The sequence below is a fragment of the Petromyzon marinus genome, chromosome 53, assembly GCF_048934315.1.
Source record: "Petromyzon marinus isolate PM22_M1 ecotype Great Lakes invasive population chromosome 53, UKy_Petmar_22M1.pri1.0, whole genome shotgun sequence".
In the NCBI taxonomy this organism is placed as follows: domain Eukaryota; kingdom Metazoa; phylum Chordata; class Hyperoartia; order Petromyzontiformes; family Petromyzontidae; genus Petromyzon; species Petromyzon marinus.
This window is the reverse complement of record NC_133719.1, coordinates 2,821,066-2,840,606: the sequence shown is the minus strand read 5'-3', so window position 1 is coordinate 2,840,606 and position 19,541 is coordinate 2,821,066. Positions and strand designations below refer to the sequence as shown.

Genomic DNA, 19,541 nt, shown 5'->3' with positions numbered 1-19,541 from the left:
AAAGGCAAAGATTCCCACCCCCCCGGCGTAGCCTGCACTGCCCGTTGGGGGCAAGTGCGTTCACGAGCACCTGTGAAGGCCGGCCAACTCAGCGCACGAGGGGTTCGGTGTTGCTAGGGCCCACTCCCGGCCGTCTTTGTCTCCACAGTGGTTATTTTTTACGCACCGGCCCAAGGTATTCATTTGAGGCTGATTCGACCTAGGGGGAGGCCCAGCACCGGGTTAAGAAATTCCTCGCTGATGTTGGCCGTGAGCGGGCGACCGAATAGGGCCGCTGGGTTTGTAGCGCAGCGCGTTAATCACTGCACTACCTCATCCATCAATCTGTGTGGCTCATGTCGCATGCATGACCTCCTATCAGCGAGCCTTCCACACTTCACATGCCAGCCCCCAAGTGCACCTAGCCTGGCACGAGCGCTGCGGTAACATCATTGTTCCTTAGTGGACAATGTTCTTGTTGTCTGTGTGGGGAGTGGTGGCGCAGTGGTTAGCAAGCTGCACTACGAACCCGGCGACCCGAGTGCAATTCCAGCTCACGACCAATAACAGTGGCGGATATTTGAACCATTCCTGGTGGGCCTACCCTAGGTCGACCTCAGCCTCAAATAAGCACCTGGTGCGGTGTGTAAACATCGCCACTGGGGAGACAAAGGTGGTCGGGCGTGGTGCTGGCCACCCATCCTCTCTTGCCCTGTGCCGGCCTTCATAGGTGCTCGTTAACAGTACTTGCCCCAACAGTCTGTTACAAGGCTATAGGAGGGAGCTTTGTTCTTTGTGTGTATGTGCCTGTGTGTGTGTCTGTTTGTGCATCTGTGCACGCGTCTGTGCACGTGTGTGTGTTGATGTGTCTGCAGGCTGGTCAGTCAGTTAACCCATGACCTGCCAGCGGGACGTTCGACACTTCACGTGGCCTTAAAGTGCACTTGGCCTGGCACAAGCGCCGTGGTGACATCACTGCCACTTAGTGGCGAGTGGCGGTTGTTGTTGTTGTTGCAGGCTGGTGAGCGTGCTGCGCGTGCTGCGTTTGATTATGATCATTCGTGTCTGGCGCCTCGTGTCCCAGAGGCATCACCTGGAGAAGGCATCGCGACAGATGGTGAGCACTCGCCCGCGAGCTCCGGATGCTTAAAGTTTCGGATTAATCTTAAAGCACGCACTTCGGATCTGTCTTGGATCTTTGGATGCCTTCCACGGATGTCCCCAACTGCGGACGTCGCGACGATGCCACGTTAGGGCCGCCGCCTTCTTCGATGATTACACCGTGAGGCCACGTCATTGACGTCACCACTGGTTTTTGGATCCGAGATGTCTTTATATACAGGGGCTTCTCTACTTACGAACATTCGACTTACGACCTTTCAGAGATACGAATAAACCTGGTCCGTATGCCCAGTTGCCTGTTCGGACCGAGAGTCATAAGATCAACCGCCACGCAATAGATGGCGGTGGTGGCATCTCCATCTGTAGGGCGTGAAGAACCAGTGGCCTCTACATCTGTAGAGAGTGAAGAACCAGTGGCATCTACATCTGCGGAACATGAAGAATCAGTGGCATCTACGTCTACAGAAGATTATACAACTTTGAAAGCCATTTCCCGTGTTTAGTGTACATGCCGTACAACATGTTTGGAATCGACAGAAGTAAAGTTGGACTTGGGGACAAATCTTTAGTACACACAGACAAAGATTCCCCGTGTAACCTCAACAGACTGTTGAGACAAGTGCTGTTAGCGAGCAGCACCTATGAGGGCCAGCATGGCATACGAGGCGGTGGGTTTTGGCCAACACCACGCCCAGCCACATATGTCTCCCCAGTGACGATGTTTACACACTGCACCAGGTACTCATTTGAGACTGAGTCGACCTCGGAGAGGTCCAGATAATCGATACTGATGTTGGCCGTGGGCAGCAATCGAACTCGGGTGGCTGGGTTCGTAGTGCAGCACGCTAACCGCTACGACACTACCGCTCCCCCCACACACACAAAGACAAAGATGAGCAGAATCACGAATGCAAACAGTGCACAATGCGCACACACACACGCGCACGCACACGCCGACGACTTGTTTAAACGGTACGTGTACGTTTCCGTTTCTGTCCGCATCTCAGGTTTCTCAAAACAAGCGACGGTACCGGAAGGATGGGTTTGACCTTGACCTCACCTATGTGACAGGTGCGTTGGCGAAAACGATCTGGACATGGTCCCCCGTTCGTGAGCTCCTCTGACAACAGGCGAGGCTACGTTGGCTGCCCAGCCACCGCATGCCCAAGTAGCTTCTGTTTGGCGGAATAGGGGGGCACGGGCTACAGAAAAGATGGATTAATGTTGCACAGAAGGTTGTGGAGCTGGGTGGACTTGCTGATGACCGGTACCGGCGGTGTCAAAATCAGTGTCCGTGGAGGAGGCTCGTGAAGGACGCTACTGGGCAGTTGGAGGCAGTCACCCATCAATGAAAATGTAGGGTGGAGGATCGATAGATTAGTGAGCGGAGTGCCGGGCGGCGATAACGCAGCACGTTCGCACAGTGGGAAGGCGCAGGTGGTTCATCTGCCAGTCAACCCATAACACCTGGGTCTGTCCCATAACCTCCTGCCAGAGAATCTTCCACATATCAAGTGGCCTTAAAGTGCACCAAGCCTGGCATAGGTGCTGTGGTGACATCACTGCCACAATTGGAAAATGGTGGCTGTCATCAGGTGTGCTGAGTGAGAAGTGGTGGTGCAGTGGTTTGCACATTGCGCTATTAACCCAGTAGTCCGATTCTAATTTACAGCCACGGGTTAACATCGGTGGCGAATATCTGAACTGGTCCTGAGCGTCGCCTAGGTCGACCCAGCCCTAAATGACTACCTGGTGCGGTGTGTAAGCACTGGGGAAACTTAATGAGGCCGGGCGTGGTGCTCGCCACTCACTCCTCAGAGGTGCTCTGTGCCATCATTCGTAGGTGCTGCTCGTTAAGATCGCTTGCCCCATCGCTCTGTGACGGCTACGCGGAGGGACCGTTGACTTCTGCGTGCGTGTGTGTGCGTGACGGCGAACGTTTCGCAGAGCGTGTGATCGCGATGTCGTTCCCCTCCTCTGGAACCCAGTCCATGTACCGCAACCCCATCAAGGTGAGCAGACATCATGGCCACCACCAACACCACCAGCAGCAGCAGCACCACCCGGCTCTGGGTGCACACTGACACTCGAGTTATAAAGGACGCGCTTAGATGTTCGCGTGCTCTGGGCGCGAGGAGGACGAGGTGATGACGTGCCCATTGTCATCGATCCTCTTTGTTACCCCCACACCCCAAAATGGGTTTCATATCAAATCACAAAATAGCATCAGAAGCAGTTTTCCACTTTTTTTCTGGCAGTAAAACAGGAGCTGTGTTAAGATGTTTAAACACCAAACTGAAACCTTTTGCAAGGGATCATGTCTGCATTAACCACATGTACTTGTGGTGGAAATCCAAACACAAAACATGCTCTGACAGTATGTGCGTTGTCTTTGAAACTGATTGGTCCACACCAGAGACGGCTTTCTTGGGAGCCTCGTCTCACTAACAGTGTTAGACCAGAGGACGCCAAAAGGCGAGCAGCACAAAGACAATGCCACTATTCTATTCTTATATTTTGATACTGGCAAAGGAGGTCCCAATGACGTAGCTGCTCACCCCAAGCTCTCAGTGTCCTGATGGTGGCATTGTCTTTGTGCTGTTCGCCTTTTGGCGTCCTCTGGTCTAACGCTGTTAGTGAGACTAGGCTCTAAAGAAAGCCGTCTCTGGCGTGGACCAATCAGTTTCAAGGACAATGCATATATCTGGGTGTGGGCCATCCCTGTGGCCGCGACGCCGAAACGCACCCTGCCAAAGTCCCACTACTCGCTCTTTTTCATCTCTCTCACCTGCGATTCCTTCTCCCACCTGTGGTTCCTCTCTCACCCGCGATGCTTCTCTCACACGCCATGTGTCCCTCCTGCTTCTGCCCATCTCGCGTGGATTTTTTTTCCACCGGGTCCTCCGTTTTTTTCCCTCCACATTTAGAAACACGCTTTTGAGATTATTTTGGTGCTGTTAAAGTCCAAATGATGGGGCCACTTTGTTGAGCTGTCATTTGTGGCCAGGACGCTTCTGAAAAAATAAGTTGCTTGCCTGATAGGATGGGAATGGTTTAGTTTTTTTATTTGTATGTGTTTGGGCAATTTTTGTTTACCCTGTACTTTGCACCGCTACCATATTTTTTTTATTGTTTGTTGTTGTAACGTTCTTAGCCGCCCCGCCTGGACAGCTGTGAAAAAGAGCTTTGAATCTCATCGGATTTCTCCAGTATAAATAAAGATTCCGATTATGCTTCTGTCTCTCTCGCTCTCTCCCTGTGGGTGGGTGGGGAGCTCGCGGGACGCTTTAACCGTTGGGGGTTTCTGCGCGTGTGTGTGGCTTCTTTGCGCGTTATTAGTTTGCGGCTTTGGACGTTGCGGGGAAGGGTTGGGGGGGGGGCATGGTGCTGTTGCAGCGTGAGCCTGAGCGTGACGAAATGTGCCCGACATTTGCCGTTAATTAGAAGAAAAAAAAGATGCATTTATCATTATTATTGCGTTACAACAGAGAGTCATGTTCGTTGCTGGGCTGGCAGGCATCTGATCGGTTTCGCGACTTTCATGCCTGTCAACCCATATGGTTTACCCGTAATCTTGTACAGGGAAATTGCGTTTTCAGGGCCATACGGCGCACAGCCGTTTCAGTACGGGCAAAATTAGAATTTTTTGGTCTATTTGTTTGTGTTTCTCCCTTGTGATGGGACTTTGTAGGATGAACGTTGAGATTTATAAGGGGTGCGGGGTGACCAATACGGTCTAAATTGGTCTGTAATGAGGTAAGGCACTGGTAAGGGGTTGACAGGTGTGCGACTTTATTTTTTTAAAGCAACCAATGAGTGGCCCTAACAGCTGGGGCGGCCGTGAGGGGACGGACCGTGGGTGACCCAAGGAGTCGACAATTGGGCCGTGGGTTCTTTGAAAACACAAAGGGACAAAGAGCTCCCCCGGCAGCAGAGTTGAGAGAGAGAAAGGGGGGGGGGTGGTTAGGGAGGGGGGGGGGGTGGTTAGGGAGGGGGGGACAGCTCCTGTCCAATTTGAGATGGGGAGGTGGGGGTTGTTGTTGTTGTAAAATCGGTGCCGATCACAATCGGTGGCCATGGTGGATGGTTGCGATGCTGTTACGCCACGCGCGTGCGTTTCTCTCTCACGTGTGTGTGTCATCGTAGGAAGTGCAGCGGTTCTTGAATTCAAAACACATGGACCACTACAAAGTCTACAACCTATGCAGTAAGTCACTCGGCTGCTTCCGGGAACACAGCCACACACAGAGCATCATCAACCCACACCTAACCCCTCCCCCCCCCCCCGCGGATCAACACAGCGAGTTCATCGCCTGCGTGATGCGACCGCAATGATACGTCGCAATGATGTGCGCATTGGCCCATTGATGTTCTAATGTGGCTGATGGCCACATTGATTGTCTTTGGGGAGGAGGAGGAGGAGGAGGGAGGAGGGACGTCAGAGAATGTGTGATGATGTTTGGGTCTCGAACGAGCTGTTTTAGCTGTACGTCTGCGGTTTGTTCCATTCTGTTCGGCAGCAGCAGCAGCATTCCTCCAGATCTGGGTGAGCGTCTAGGATGGTGACAGCAGAATGGGGATGGGCACTCGTTTGTGTCGAATCGTGATGTGCACTGTTGAGGTTTTGGCTGATGGCTAGGTGGTTATCGTGGTAGCGGCGGTGGTGGTGGTGGTGATGGTGGTGGTAACGAGCATTGCCAACGCCCACAGGTGAGAAGGGCTACGACGCCAAATACTTCCACTACCGCGTGGACCGCATCTTCATCGACGACCACAACGTCCCGTCGCTTGCGTGAGTGTCCCCGCGGCGTGGTCCAAACTCCTCGCCGCCACGTCTCCCCGCCGCTCCACCGGTGCGCCGCGCCGAGCCTTCTTAAGCCGCGACTCGCTCGCGAGCACTCGCCCCGGCGGCCTGCGTGGGCCTACACGGGCGATCCTTTCCCTGCGTGCACGTGCAGGGACATGGTGAGGTTCACCGCCAGCGTTCGGGACTGGATGGCCCAAGATCCCAAGAACATCATCGCCGTCCACTGCAAAGGGGGCAAAGGTGCGAGCACTCGCGCGTCACGTGGGCTCGCTCACTCGCGGGTGGGAGGTTGCGTGTGCGTGTGTGTGTGCGTGTGCGTGTGTGTGCGTGTGCGTGTGTGTGCGTGCGTGTGTGTGTGTGCGTGTGATGGGAGCGGTAGTGTAGTCGCGGTTAGCGCTACGCTGCGCTAGGAACCCGACTACCCGAGTTCGATTCCCGCTCACGGCCAACAGCGGTGACGATTATCTGAACCGATCCTGGGCTTGCCCTGGGTCGACTCAGCCTCAAATGAGTACCTGGTGCTGTGTGTGAGCATCGCCACTGGGGAGACAAAGGCGGCCGGGCGTGGTGCTGACCACTCCACCCCCTCGTGCGCCGTGACAGCCATCATAGGTGCTCGCTAACAGCACTTGCCCCTACAGTCTGTTAAGGCTATACGGGGGATCTTTGTCTTATCTTTGTTGTGTGTGTCCGCGCGTGCATGTGTGTCCGCGTGTGCGTTTGCGTGTGTGCACGCGTTTGCATATGTGCGTCCACGTGTGTGTCCGCGCGTGCGTGTGCGTCCGCGCGTGTGCACGCGTTTGCATGTGCGCGTGTGCGTCGACGTGTGTGTCCGCGTGTGTCCGCACGTGTGCGCGCTTGCACGTGTGTGCGTGTGTACGCAGGTCGCACGGGCACCATGATTTGCACCTGGCTGGTCGACAGCGACGAGTTTGAGGGAGCCCAGGTAGCCCTGAGCGTGAGACGCACAACCCCCTCCCACACAGCACCATGGCGAGACGTTCCTGGGTTCGATTCCTGACTCGGACGCCTTACTGTGTGGCATTTGTATGTTCTCCTCCTGTTCTGTAGAGGGTGAGAGAGTGAGAGAGTGTGAGAGAGTGTGCGTTATGTGTGTTTATAGTGCATTGTGTTTTTTTTTGTCTGTTTATCATCATTTCAGTTTAATTTTTCATTCACTATGCTATTTAATTTGACTCAATATAAAGCAACTGCGATCATTGAAAGCCACCGCGTGTGCATTACAACGCCTACATGTGCAGCACCAATGGACACCCCGTGACCCTATTATCCACTGAGCAGAGTCCCCCACCAGCGCCCCATTGGTGAACAAATCCCAGGTCCCGTGTTCGTTAAGAGCGCAAATCGGAAATCCAGTTTGAGCCTCGCTTGCGCGACAACCTGGAAAAGCTGCAGGCTTCCCAGCGTCGTGCCCGTATTTTCCACAGCCTGTTGACTGGCTCTGCATTGTGTGTGTGTGTATATGGGTGTGTGTGTGCTGTGCGTGTGTAGTGTATTGTGTGTGTATAGTGCATTGTGTGTGTATGTGTATATGGGTGTGTGTGCGCTGTGCGTGTATAGTGCATTGTGTGTGTGTGTATATATAGTGCATTGTGTATGTGTACAGTACATTGTGTGTGTGTGCATTTGGGTGTGCGACCGCTGTGTGTGTATAGTGCATTGTGTGTATGTAGTGCATTGTGTGTATATGGGTGTGTGTGCGCTGTGCATGTATAGTGCATTGTGTGTGTGCTTTGTGTGTGTAGTAAACATCGCCACTCAGGAGACAAATGCGGCCGGGCGTGGTGCTGGCCACCCACCCCCTCGTGTGCCGTGCCAGCCTTCATAGGTGCTCGCTAACAGCACTTGCCCCAACAGTCAGTTACAGCTATACGTGGGATCTTTCTCTTTATTGTGTGTGTGTGTGCGTTGTGTGTATCGTGCATTGTGTGTGTTTGGGTATTATGTAGTTGACACAGTAGAGGTCACAGGTGGTGCATTGGCCAGTCATCTCAGTCAGTCGACCCATGGCACCTGGGTCTGTCCCGTGACCTCCTGCCGTCGACCCATGGCACCTGGGTCTGTCCCGTGACCTCCTGCCAGCGGGCGTTTGACACTTCACGTGGCCTCAACGTGCACATAGCCTGGCACAAGCGCCGTGGCGAATGGCGGTTGTTGTATTGTGTGTGTGTACATTGTGTGTGTGTTTGGGTGTTGTATGTGTGTGTTGTGTGTGATTTCAGTGTTGTGTGTTTGGGTGTTGTGTGTGTGTTTGGGTATTGTGTGTGTGTTTGGGTGTTGTGTGTTTGGGTGTTGTGTGTTTAGGTGTTGTGTGTGCGTTTGGGTATTGTGTGTGTGTTTGGGTGTTGTGTGTTTGGGTGTTGTGTGTTTGGGTGTTGTGTGTGTGTTTGGGTATTGTGTGTGTGTTTGGGTGTTGTGTGTTTGGGTGTTGTGTGTTTTAGGTGTTGTGTGTTTGGGTGTTGTGTGTGTGTGTATATTGTCTGTGTTTGGGTGTTGTGTGTTTGGGTGTTGTGTGTTTTAGGTGTTGTGTGTTTGGGTGTTGTGTGTGTATATTGTCTGTGTTTGGGTGTTGTGTGTGTGTGTTGTGTGTCTGCGCGGCGCACGCAGGCGAGTCTGGATTACTTTGGCGAGCGCCGCACTGACAGAACGAAGAGCGTCAAGTTCCAGGGCGTGGAGACTCCGTCCCAGGTTTACACGAACATAGACTACACGGCACAAAACCCACAGCGCGTGCGTGTCCGTGTATGTGGGGTGGTGAGTGGTGAATGTCTGGTGAGTGCGTCTGGCGAGTGGTGAATGTCCGGTGAGTGTCTTGTGGTGAGTGGTGAATGTCCGGTGAGCGTCTTGTGGCGAGTGGTGAGTGCCTTGTGGTGAGTGTCTGGTGAGTGCGTCTGGCGAGTGTCGAGTATTTGGCCACGGTTCCGAGCACACCACCCCTCTCGTGTGCCGTGCCGACTTAATAGGTGCTCGCTAACAGCACCTTGCCCGACCGCCTGAATGGCCGCTCGGAGGAGGTGGCGGTAGTTGTGTCCGGTGGCTGCAACGTATCGTGGCTTCCTTTGCACGGTGCTGCGCTGATTTAATGCGTGGTACACTTTAGACCACGTGATTGGGAATGTCGTCCTCAGCCCTGATTAACTACGTTGCACTTTACACTACGTAATTGGACATTCCGTCTCGGCCCACGCGCACGCGCGTGCTCTCCTGCTGGTGGGGGTTGCCGGAGCCGGCGATCAGGCGGTGCGAGGCGCGATAATTACCGCCCCGGCGTGAGGCGCGGCAGCTGGCATGATGGACGCGCATGTCTCCAGGGCTTCTCCACACGCGGTCGCACGCAGTCGTACGCGATCTCTCGTGTGATCGCACGAGATCGCGCACGAGATCGCGCACGAGATCACAAGCGATTGGACGAGATCGCACGCGATCACAGGCAATCACAAGGGATCCAACGTGGTTACAAGCTGTCGCGTGCTGCCACAGGCGATCGCACAGAGTCACAAAGCCATGGTGTGCGAACACGCGTGATCACATGATCACACGTGATCGTAAAAGATCACACGTGATCGTCAAAGATCACACGTGATCGTCAAAGATTGCACGTGATCACACGCGGGCCACGTGCGGCACTGAGCTGCCGGCACCAGGGAGGACAATCAATCAACTGACGCCAGCACCACTCCTCGTCATAGAGCGGTGGTCAGGGCAGTGGTTGGCGGGAAATTTACCACTAGGTGAGGCCTTAACCATCAAGACAGAACCCTGTTACTCTCCTAGTTTTCCTACTGGGTTGGTCGTCTCCCACCGGGCTGAAAGTCGTCGGCTATCAGCGTCAGAGATCGTACGTCTGCGACTCGTGGCTTTCATCCGTTCTCCCTGACGCAAACCTGAACGCGTCACCGGCGGCCTTCAAAGCTGTTCTGTCCGTCCGTGCGCGCTGGAACGCCGGCGCCGGCGCGGTCACGGCCTCGCCGCTCACTGGGGCGCGCCTCTCGCTCAGAGCCGCTACGTGGGATACTACGAGGCCGTCAAGAGGGAGCACAACCGGCAGCTGCCCCCCGCGAAGAGACTCCTCATCAAGGCCTTCGTCATCCAGGCCATACAAGGTGGGGTGCGCGGCCACGAGACGAATGGTGGACTGACAAGGCGCTGCGGCCGGACACACGTGGGAGGAGTGTGTGTCCGTGACCCGTGCCACTGCCCCCTCGTGCGCCCCCCCCCCACACCACCCACGCACACAGGGGTCGGTCGGGGCAACGGCAGCGACCTCAGCGTGGAGGTCATCGTGGACAAGAAGACGGTGCTGCTCGCAGACTGCGGAAAGATGATGCACTGCAAGGTGACGCCCGAGGCACCGGGGGTTACCGGGGGTTACCGGGGGGTACCGGGGGTTACCGGGGGGTACCAGGGTGGCTGGGGGTTACCGGGGTGGCTGGAGTGACCGTGGTGATTGGGGGAATGCGGGGGGATCAGGCTGATCGGGTAGATGGAGAGACAGGGGGGATCGGGGGGGACCAGAGGGATCTGGGGGATCAGAGTAAATGGAGGGCCAGAGTTCGGGGTGACTGGGGGGGGGGGACACATTAGTTTTGAGCCTCACATTTGCCCCCCCATCTCCCCTGCCCAATCGTGCCGAAACCCGCTTTGTGACTGTGTGCAATTGCTCGTGGCCGCACGCGACAGCTTGTAACCACGTTGGATCCCTTGCGATTACCTGTGATCGCGTGCGATCTCGTCCAATCGCTTGTGATCTCGTCCAATCGCTTGTGATCTCGTGTGCTCTCGTGCGATCACACGTCGTGAGATGTCGTGAGATCGCGTGCGACCGCGGACAAACTCCCGCAGGGCCGGCGCTGCCTGCGGCGTCTGAGAACTGCCCACAGAAGTGGATGTCGCAGAGCTGCGTCCGCGAGCAGCATTCGCCCCCCGCCGGTCCGGTTGGAGACTGTCTGTGCCTTTGCGTGCGTTGCGTCTCAGCTGTTCCACGATGCGGCGAGGGACGCGGTGCGGATCGGACTCGCCCCGCCGCTGCTCGTGAGCGGCGACGTCAAAGTTAAATTCCACTCGTCCGCGGTGAGAGTCACGATGACCACCCCCCCTCCCCTTCCCTGCGTCGTCACCGGTGGCTACGCCGCTGCCGTAACCCAGGGCTGCGGAAGCAGCGGCGAGCGACGGTGGATCACCGCGCAGACGGCAGCGTCGTGAGACTCCCCTACCCTGGCTGGCTCCCCATCAGAAAACTAAAACTTCATACGGAACTATTTTTAAACTGTTTTATTTTACCAGGTGAGGCCCCTCTGAGCTACGTAGCTCTTTTTCAGGAGCCACCTGGCCACCACAAATGATAGCTCAATTTAGCGGCTTATCATCACCGTGTGGAAATTTATAGCAGCAGCCAAATAGTCGAAAGGCACGATGTTGTTTCTAAATGTGGAGCGGAAAAACCGAAGGACCCGGAGAAAAATCCACACACTCATGGGGAGAACATGGAATCTCCAAATATACAGCAGGCGTCAGGATCGGGATCAAACCCACGACCTCCTGCACACCAGGCTCGGGAGATAACATCTCGCCACTGTGGGCGCCACGGTGGCTAGGAGACGTTCCGAGAAAGCAGTACAGCACAGCAAAGTACGGGCCGACATCCGTCCCTTCTGTACGGGATAGAGCGTTGCCCCCTCGCATGCGTGGGGTTCCTCTGGACAGCTTCAGTCTCCTCCCGCATGGATAAACGCTCGCCAAATTTGTTGAAACATCTTACTATGTAGAGATCTGCAGAGTAGTTGGTGGCGCCGGCTCAGCGCCTGGCTAACAGTCTTACAGGGGTGTGGGGAGGAATGTTTGTCTTTCTCTTTTTGCGGCACGCAGGGCCTGGCTAAGGGCTATGATGACTGCCCGTTCTTCTTCTGGTTCAACACGACGTTCATCGAGAACTATCGGTACGCACTCTGTGCACACGCTCAGACACACACAACGGCAAATGCCCCCCCCCCCCCCGTGTAGCCTTAACAGACTGTTGGGGCAAGTGCTGTTAGCGAGCGCCTATGAAGGCCGGCGCTGCCACACGAGGGGTTGGGTGGGTGGCCGGCACCACGCCTGGCCGCCTTTGTCTCCCCGGTGGCGATGTTTACACACCGCACCAGGTACTCATTTGAGGCTGGGTCGACCACGAGGATGCCGTTGACCGGTTCAGATAATCGTCACCGGTGTTGGCCGTGAGCAGCGCGCTAACCGCTATTACATACCGCTTCCCACACACACATACACACGTGTACACACACACGAATGCATATACCCACCGTGTACATGCAAGTATGCACACATGCACACGCGTACTTGCACCTCCGTATGTATGTACATACATACGTCGCCCATTCACTCACACGTTCACTCACTCACCCGCTCACCCATCAACCCACCCACTCACTCAACCCACTCCCACACACGAGTAAACAGCTGATTAGCATCGGCCTTGCACCCTTTCCCCACCCAATGGCGTTGCTCAATGCAAAACCACCACAACAGTGTTTAGGATCTGACGCCATTGACGAGGTGGGGGTTTGTTTGTCTCAGAAGAGGCGAATGAAGGACTTCACTGGGCAGCAGAGGGCAGAGGAGCGACGCTCACAACAATGAGTAGAGCGTCGGGCGGATAAAATGCAGCAAGTTGGCACAGTAGGGGGGTACAGCATGGAGCATCTGCCAGTTGTCTTAGTCAGTCAACGCATGGCACATGGGTCTGTCCCGTTACCTCCTCCTGCACCGAGCCTGGCACAGCAGTCAACCCATGGCATCTGGGTCTGACCCGTGATCCTCATGCCAACAGCGAGCCTTCCACACGTCATGTGTTAAGCTCAAAGCGCACCTAGCCGAGCACAAGTGTCGAGGTTATATCACCACCACTTCGTGGCAAATGGTGGCTGTTGTTGTTAATGTGTGTTCAGTCTATTATTGTTGTGTTGTTTGTGTGTTCACGCTGGTTGTTGTTGTGTGTGTATTCAGCTATTGCTGTTGTGTTATGTTGTGTGTTCAGGCTATTGTTGTGATATGTGTATGTTCAGGCTGGTTGTTGTGTTGCTGTGTTGTTTGTGTGTTCATGCTATTGTGTTGTCGTGTCATGCGTGCGTTCATGCTGGTTGTTGTTGTTGTGTTGTTGTTGTGTGTGTCCAGGCTGTTGTTACCACGGTTCGAGCTGGACAACCCTCACAAGCAGGCCACGTGGGCCACCTACCTGGAGGCCTTCTCCGTGGAGGTCATCTTCTCGGCACCAAACGAGCCCGGCGCGGACATGCAGGGGCCTGCACAGATCGACGCTCACGAGGCCGTGTGAATTCCATCTCCGTGCGGGACGTCTCCCCGCCACCCCGCCCACCACCCCCCCCTCCCCCCCCACACACCGAGCCACACAGCCCTCTTGTTGTACGGACAGCTCGTGTGCGGCGAGTCAAGTTACGCAAGTTGATCGGAATTTTCTCGGGAGGGGGGATCAAATTCTGCACTTGTCGATTCTTGAATTCCAACGAAAACATTTTCAATCGCTTGCGGCCGTTCATAATTAGAGAGGGTTTTTTTTGTGCGTTGGGTTAGATCGCGTGAATATAAATGTGTCGTTAAACCTGCCTCCACCCGACGTGGCCAATTAGGTAAGGTTTGTCACGTACTCATTGGTTCTTTCGGTGAAGTCACGTAGATAGAAAATTAATAGATGACGATGTTTCGATCGCAACACAAGCGACCGTCTTCAGGTGAAAGAGAGAAAGCTACTGAAACAGGGTCTTACGTAGGCCTGAGATGGGTGCAGCCTCAGGGTAAGAGGGCGGGGCTAGAGATGGTCTGCCTGAGGCTGTGTAAGTGGCTATTGTATTGTGAGAGATTAGCATGTCAATGCACGAGCTTAGTATGCTGCAGCATCGGTGACTTGCCGAGTATGTCGCAGCATCGGTGACTGAGCGAGAAGGACATCCAGCCCGTCAATTCAAAGACATCCAACCTAATAATGCAACTCAGAGAGTCAGCTAAAATCCCAGGAAGGATGGAAAGTTCACAGCAGGTTAAGACTTTACCTGGTTAATAACGTCCTTCCAATGATTGCTCAATTTGTACCCATCTTCTCGGGTTAAGTTGTGTCTGTGTTTATATATCTGGATGACTTCATGAACAAATCTGTGATGATATCCAGTGGGTTTGCAGAGTACCTTCGTCTTGGAAAAATAAATTTCGTGTGTGCCCACAGCATTAAAACAATGATCCGCAACGGCAGAGGTATTGGGCCTACCGTGCTTCAGATCTGCCTTGTCGTTTCGTTTCTCCAATGTAACTGCTGCCGCAGCCACAGCTTAGTTTGTAGACACCAGGATATTGCTCGTCAGGGATCACATCTTTTACAGATGGGATCAAATCACGGATTTTGTGTACCGTGTTGAAACCTGGATCTTGTGTTTTTTTAAAGATTTTGGAAATCTTTTTGGTAACCCCTGCTATGTATGACAAGGTGATGGGTTTGATTGGGTCCTCAGAAGGTTGTCTTCCCATGGCTGGGGAGACAGCTTTGTGGATTGTACGGTCAGAATATCCATTCATCCTGAGGGCTTGATGTACGTGCTCCAGCTCACTGGCTAGGTGGTCCTGGTCGGAGATGCAATGGGCCCTATGGTGTAGTGTTTTGATGAGGGAATTCTTCTGGGCTGGATGGTGGTGGGAGTCAGGCTTTAGATAGGCATCCGTGTGGGTGGCTTTCCTGTAGACGGAATGTCCCAACGAGCCATCAGGTCTCTTCTCGATCAAAACATCCAGGAATGGTAACTTGCCATCCTTTTCCACTTCCATGGTGAATTTGATGGCTGGGTGTATGGAATTGATGTGGTTAAAGAATTGGTTTAGTGCTGGCTGGCCATGTGGCCAGATGACGATCTACGTACAGTGAGGGAAAAAAGTATTTGATCCCCTGCTGATTTTGTACGTTTGCCCACTGACAAAGATATGATCAGGCTATAATTTTAATGGTAGGTTTATTTGAACAGTGAGAGACAGAATAACAACAAAAAAATCCAGAAAAAACGGATGTCAAAAATGTTATAAATTGATTTGCATTTTAATGAGGGAAATAAGTATTTGACCCCTCTGCAAAACATGACTTAGTACTTGGTGGCAAAACCCTTTTTGACAATCACAGAGGTCAGACGTTTCTTGTAGTTGGCCACCAGGTTTGCACACATCTCAGGAGGGATTTTGTCCCACTCCTCTTCGCAGATCTTCTCCAAGTCATTAAGGTTTTGAGGCTGACATTTGGCAACTTGAACCTTCAGCTCCCTCCACAGATTTTCTATGGGATTAAGGTCTGGGGACTGGCTAGGCCACTCCAGGACCTTAATGTGCTTCTTCTTGATTCACTCCTTTGTTGCCTTGGCCGTGTGTTTTGGGTCATTGTCATGCTGGAATACCCATCCACGACCCATTTTCAATGCCCTGGCTGAGGGAAGGAGGTTCTCACCCAAGATTTGAAGGTACATGGCCCCGTCCATCGTCCCTTTGATGTGGTAAAGTTGTCCTGTCCCCTTAGCAGAAAAACACCCCCAAAGCATAATGTCTCCACCTCCATGTTTGACGGTGGGGATGGTGTTCTTGGGGTCATAGGCAGCATTCCTCCTCCAAACACGGCGAGTTGAGTTGATGCCAAAGAGCCCCATTTTGGTCTCATCTGACCACAACACTTTCACCCAGTTGTCCTCTGAACCATTCAGATGTTCATTGGCAAACTTCGGACGGGCATGTATATGTGCTTTCTTGAGCAGGGGGACCTTGCGGGCGCTGCAGGATTTCAGTCCTTCATGGCGTAGTGTGTTACCAATTGTTTTCTTTGCGACTATGGTCCCAGCTGCCTTGAGATCATTGCCAAGATCCTCCCGTGTAGTTCTGGGCTGATTCCTCACCGTTCTCATGGTCATTGCAACTCCACGAGGTGAGATCTTGCATGGAGCCCCAGGCCGAGGGAGATTGACAGTTCTTTTGTGTTTCTTCCATTTGCGAATAATCGCACCAACTGTTGTCACCTCACCAAGCTGCTTGGCAATGGTCTTGTAGCCCATTCCAGCCTTGTGTAGGTCTACAATCTTTTCCCTGACATCCTTGGAGAGCTCTTTGGTCTTGGCCATGGTGGAGAGTTTGGAATCTGATTGATTGCTTCTGTGGACAGGTGTCTTTTATACAGGTAACAAGCTGGGATTAGGAACACTCCCTTTAAGAGTGTGCTCCTAATCTCAGCTCGTTACCTGTATAAAAGACACCTGGGAGTCAGAAATCTTTCTGATTGAGAGGGGGTCAAATACTTATTTCCCTCATTAAAATGCAAATCAATGTATAACATTTTTGATATGCGTATTTCTGGATTTTTGTTGTTATTCTGTCTCTCACTGTTCAAATAAACCTACCATTACAATTATAGACTGATCCTTTCTTTGTCAGTGGGCAAACGTACAAAATCAGCAGGGGATCAAATACTTTTTTCCCTCACTGTATCTCTTCCACAAGGAAGGACGTAGGGTGAATGTTTGGATGGCATCTGTCTCAAATTTCTCTATGAAAACATTCGCTACCACTGGCGATAAGGGATAACCCATTGGAGTACCCTCTTGTTTGTAGAATGTACCATTCCAGGTGAAGTATGTGTTGGTAAGGCAGTGCCTCACCAAAGTTGGCACATCGGAATTCAGTCCCTGTTGGACGAAGTCTTCAATGATTGCAATGGTGTCAGGCACAGGTACCTTGGTGAACAGAGAGACTACATTGAAACTGGCAAGCAAATCATCTGGAGACAGCGAGATGTATTTGATTAGAGAAACCAAGTGAGCTGAGATAAGTACAGCTAAGGTGGTCTTGCCAGTGAATGGAAGCAGGGTCTCAGACAGAAATCGTGCCAGTTTGTAGGTGGGTGAGTCAATGGTGGAGACGTTGGGACGGAGCGGGGTACCTTTATGGATTTTTGGAAGGCCATAAAATCTGGGTGGTCTAGCAGCAGAAGGTTTTAGAGAGAGCAGCTTGGTTGTTTCGATTAGAGAAGTCAAGTTAGTGATAACATTGTTGGTTTTCGTAACCAAGCGGTTAGTAGGATCTCGCTCAGTCACCGATGCTGCGGCATACTAAGCTCGTGCATTGACATGCTAATCTCTCACAATACAATAGCCACTTCCACAGCCTCAGGCAGACCATCTCTAGCCCCGCCCTCTTACCCTGAGGCTGCACCCATCTCAGGCCTACGTAAGACCTTGTTTCAGTAGCTTTCTCTCACCTGAAGACGGTCGCTTGTATTGCGATCGAAATGTCGTGATCTATTTTCTATCTACGTGACTTTACCGAAAGAACCAAAGAGTATGAATTCCTGCAAAGAGTATGGCTTCAAATCAAGTTTGTCACGTAAACAAAACGTGCCTAATTCGTTACTAGTTCGGCACGAAACCTCTTGTGTGTTGGAGAGTTAAACCCACTACGACATTTCCAATTCGAACACCGTGACGTTTCGCCGGTAATTAACAACAAGAAGCAGTGTCACAGCCATAGAGTTGTGGAGGAATCCCCCTCTTGTTTCAGTCTTAAATAGAGGTGGCGGTAAATGTGATGTCTTCACTCGTTAGCCAATCAGGTGGGAAGACCAGAGGGGATTAATCTATCTATATATATAAAAGTCAAAAATTGTCTGTGGGTTTGTGTGTGGGTTTGTGTGTGGCTTTGTGTGTTCGCGCGCTTGCGAACGATTTCGCTGTCCAACAGTGGGGTTTACGTAAAATAAAGATAGCCAGGTACCACTCCGTAAGCGCTGCCGTGAGCAAGCGTTATTCCTTTTTCACATCCGTCAACTTTAAATTAGTTTAATTAGCGATTTAGTGCAATTTTTGTGCGCTTTCCATTTATTAATTTATTCATGACGCGTGCATGACCATCCAACTCACGCACCTTTGGTGGGGGGCACGGCCCATGCCAAGTCGCACGCCTTCAGTGGGAGTGAGGGGGACATTTTCTTTCACAGTTAAAAATGCTATAAAAATACAATAAACGTTGACGTTAATGCTTCACTGTGTGATGTCCCCCGCACCCCGATGCGTGCAATTATTACTACTATACAGTCGCTAGATGCTACTACTATAGGCCCTAAATATTACTGCAGAGCGGCCGGGGAGATCGCGGTTGGGGGGGGGGGGGGGGCGGTCAGGGGTAGCAGCCCAGCCCCAGCCTGCCAAGATGCCACCTCGGCCGGTTGGACAATCTAGGTGAGGCCGGAGGCTCTGCACGGGACTAGGCCTCACCACACCACTTTGTCAGGTGAGTACTTTGCGCTATAGAGTCCATAAATACTGCTATAGAGTCAGCATGTACTCCTGTAGTGATAGCAGGTACCACCACAGTCAGTATGCACTGCTGTAATCATTACGCACTGCTGTTAAATTTTTAAGAGTAGTTTTAAAAAAAAAATTGGCCCGGGCAACGCCAGCTAGTGTAGTCATACATTACAATGGATGTCAAAGTTAATCAACGTACATAATATATTTACACTACGTATACATTATGCGTGCATATTGTGTACGTGTATTACGTACGTACATCATGTGTGTACATTTTTGGTGCAAAAATCGCCATACCTGTAACTGGCCGCTCACAGTTAATCACCATCGACTTACGGTAACCCTTGTCGGCATGCAATTAAACAGCGTAGTATTACTTGATAATGCGCTTTCACGCAGCACTAAGCCTGTAGCTATCAGAACGATCGGCATAGTTTTTTTATTTCTCTCAATTTCAATAGATTCTCCAATTAGCCTTGTGCACAGTCGTAAACTGGTTTTGCACAAAACTTCATCGTCGTCAACATCAATTTACGTGACCTCGTGTTGTACGAGAGCATCCCAAACGTTGTGGAGGTTCTTCGACCGCGCCAATCTCCTGGCACCGGGAAACCGTGGGACTCTCCCTCTAGGGGCCCTTCGGATTAAAACCCGATGTGCCAGGCAATCCCCCGCCAGGACACTACGTGGGTGCAAGTGCTGCGTGTGTGCGTGTGCTCAGGCTGGGGGGTAGTGGACAATCGCGGCGCTTGCGGAGCTGCTCTGCGGTAGTGGCACCACAGAGTTTGGGGGTCGCAGCTGCTGGGAATCGCACAGCCGGATCCCGCCGGTGGAATTGAGCCACCTCGGGTTTTCGCTGCGCATTTCTTACAGTGCACACTTCTTACACTGCACACTTCTTACACTGCACACTTCTTACACTGCACACTTCTTACACTGCACACTTCTCACACTGCACACTTCTTACACTGCACTCTTACACTGCACACTTCTTACACTGCACACTTCTTACACTGCACTCTTCTTACAATGCACACTTCTTACACTGCACACTTCTTACACTGCACACTTCTTGAACTGCACACTTCTTACACTGCACACTTCTTACACTGCACTCTTACACTGCACACTTCTTACACTGCACACTTCTTACACTGCACTCTTCTTACAATGCACACTTCTTACACTGCACACTTCTTACACTGCACACTTCTTACACTGCACTCTTACACTGCACTCTTCTTACACTGCACACTTCTTACACTGCACTCTTCTTACAATGC

General features: G+C 52.4%; 1 protein-coding gene and 1 long non-coding RNA gene across 4 annotated transcripts in view; one reads left to right on the top strand and one right to left on the bottom strand.

Moving 5' to 3' along the window:
• The window catches only part of LOC116953937 (phosphatidylinositol 3,4,5-trisphosphate 3-phosphatase TPTE2-like), a 34,476-nt gene extending 16,744 nt beyond the window's left edge, over positions 1-17,732 (top strand). For all 3 annotated transcript variants that reach the window (XM_076051901.1, XM_076051902.1, XM_032974266.2), the window contains 13 exons: positions 997-1,096; positions 2,109-2,172; positions 3,049-3,113; positions 5,248-5,308; positions 5,812-5,893; positions 6,060-6,148; positions 6,793-6,854; positions 8,537-8,617; positions 9,927-10,032; positions 10,168-10,265; positions 10,904-10,999; positions 11,795-11,865; positions 13,097-17,732. In XM_076051901.1, coding sequence (XP_075908016.1) covers positions 997-1,096; positions 2,109-2,172; positions 3,049-3,113; positions 5,248-5,308; positions 5,812-5,893; positions 6,060-6,148; positions 6,793-6,854; positions 8,537-8,617; positions 9,927-10,032; positions 10,168-10,265; positions 10,904-10,999; positions 11,795-11,865; positions 13,097-13,256 — 1,135 coding nt within the window. In that variant the 3' untranslated portion in view covers positions 13,257-17,732. The remainder of the gene's footprint in view (positions 1-996; positions 1,097-2,108; positions 2,173-3,048; positions 3,114-5,247; positions 5,309-5,811; positions 5,894-6,059; positions 6,149-6,792; positions 6,855-8,536; positions 8,618-9,926; positions 10,033-10,167; positions 10,266-10,903; positions 11,000-11,794; positions 11,866-13,096) is intronic.
• LOC116953939 (uncharacterized) lies at positions 4,870-13,268 on the bottom strand. Its single transcript, XR_004404668.2, has 3 exons — positions 13,158-13,268; positions 6,818-6,973; positions 4,870-6,043 (listed from the first exon to the last, which is right to left on the bottom strand). It is a non-coding gene; the product is annotated as an uncharacterized LOC116953939 (long non-coding RNA).
• Positions 17,733-19,541: the final 1,809 nt, after the last annotated feature.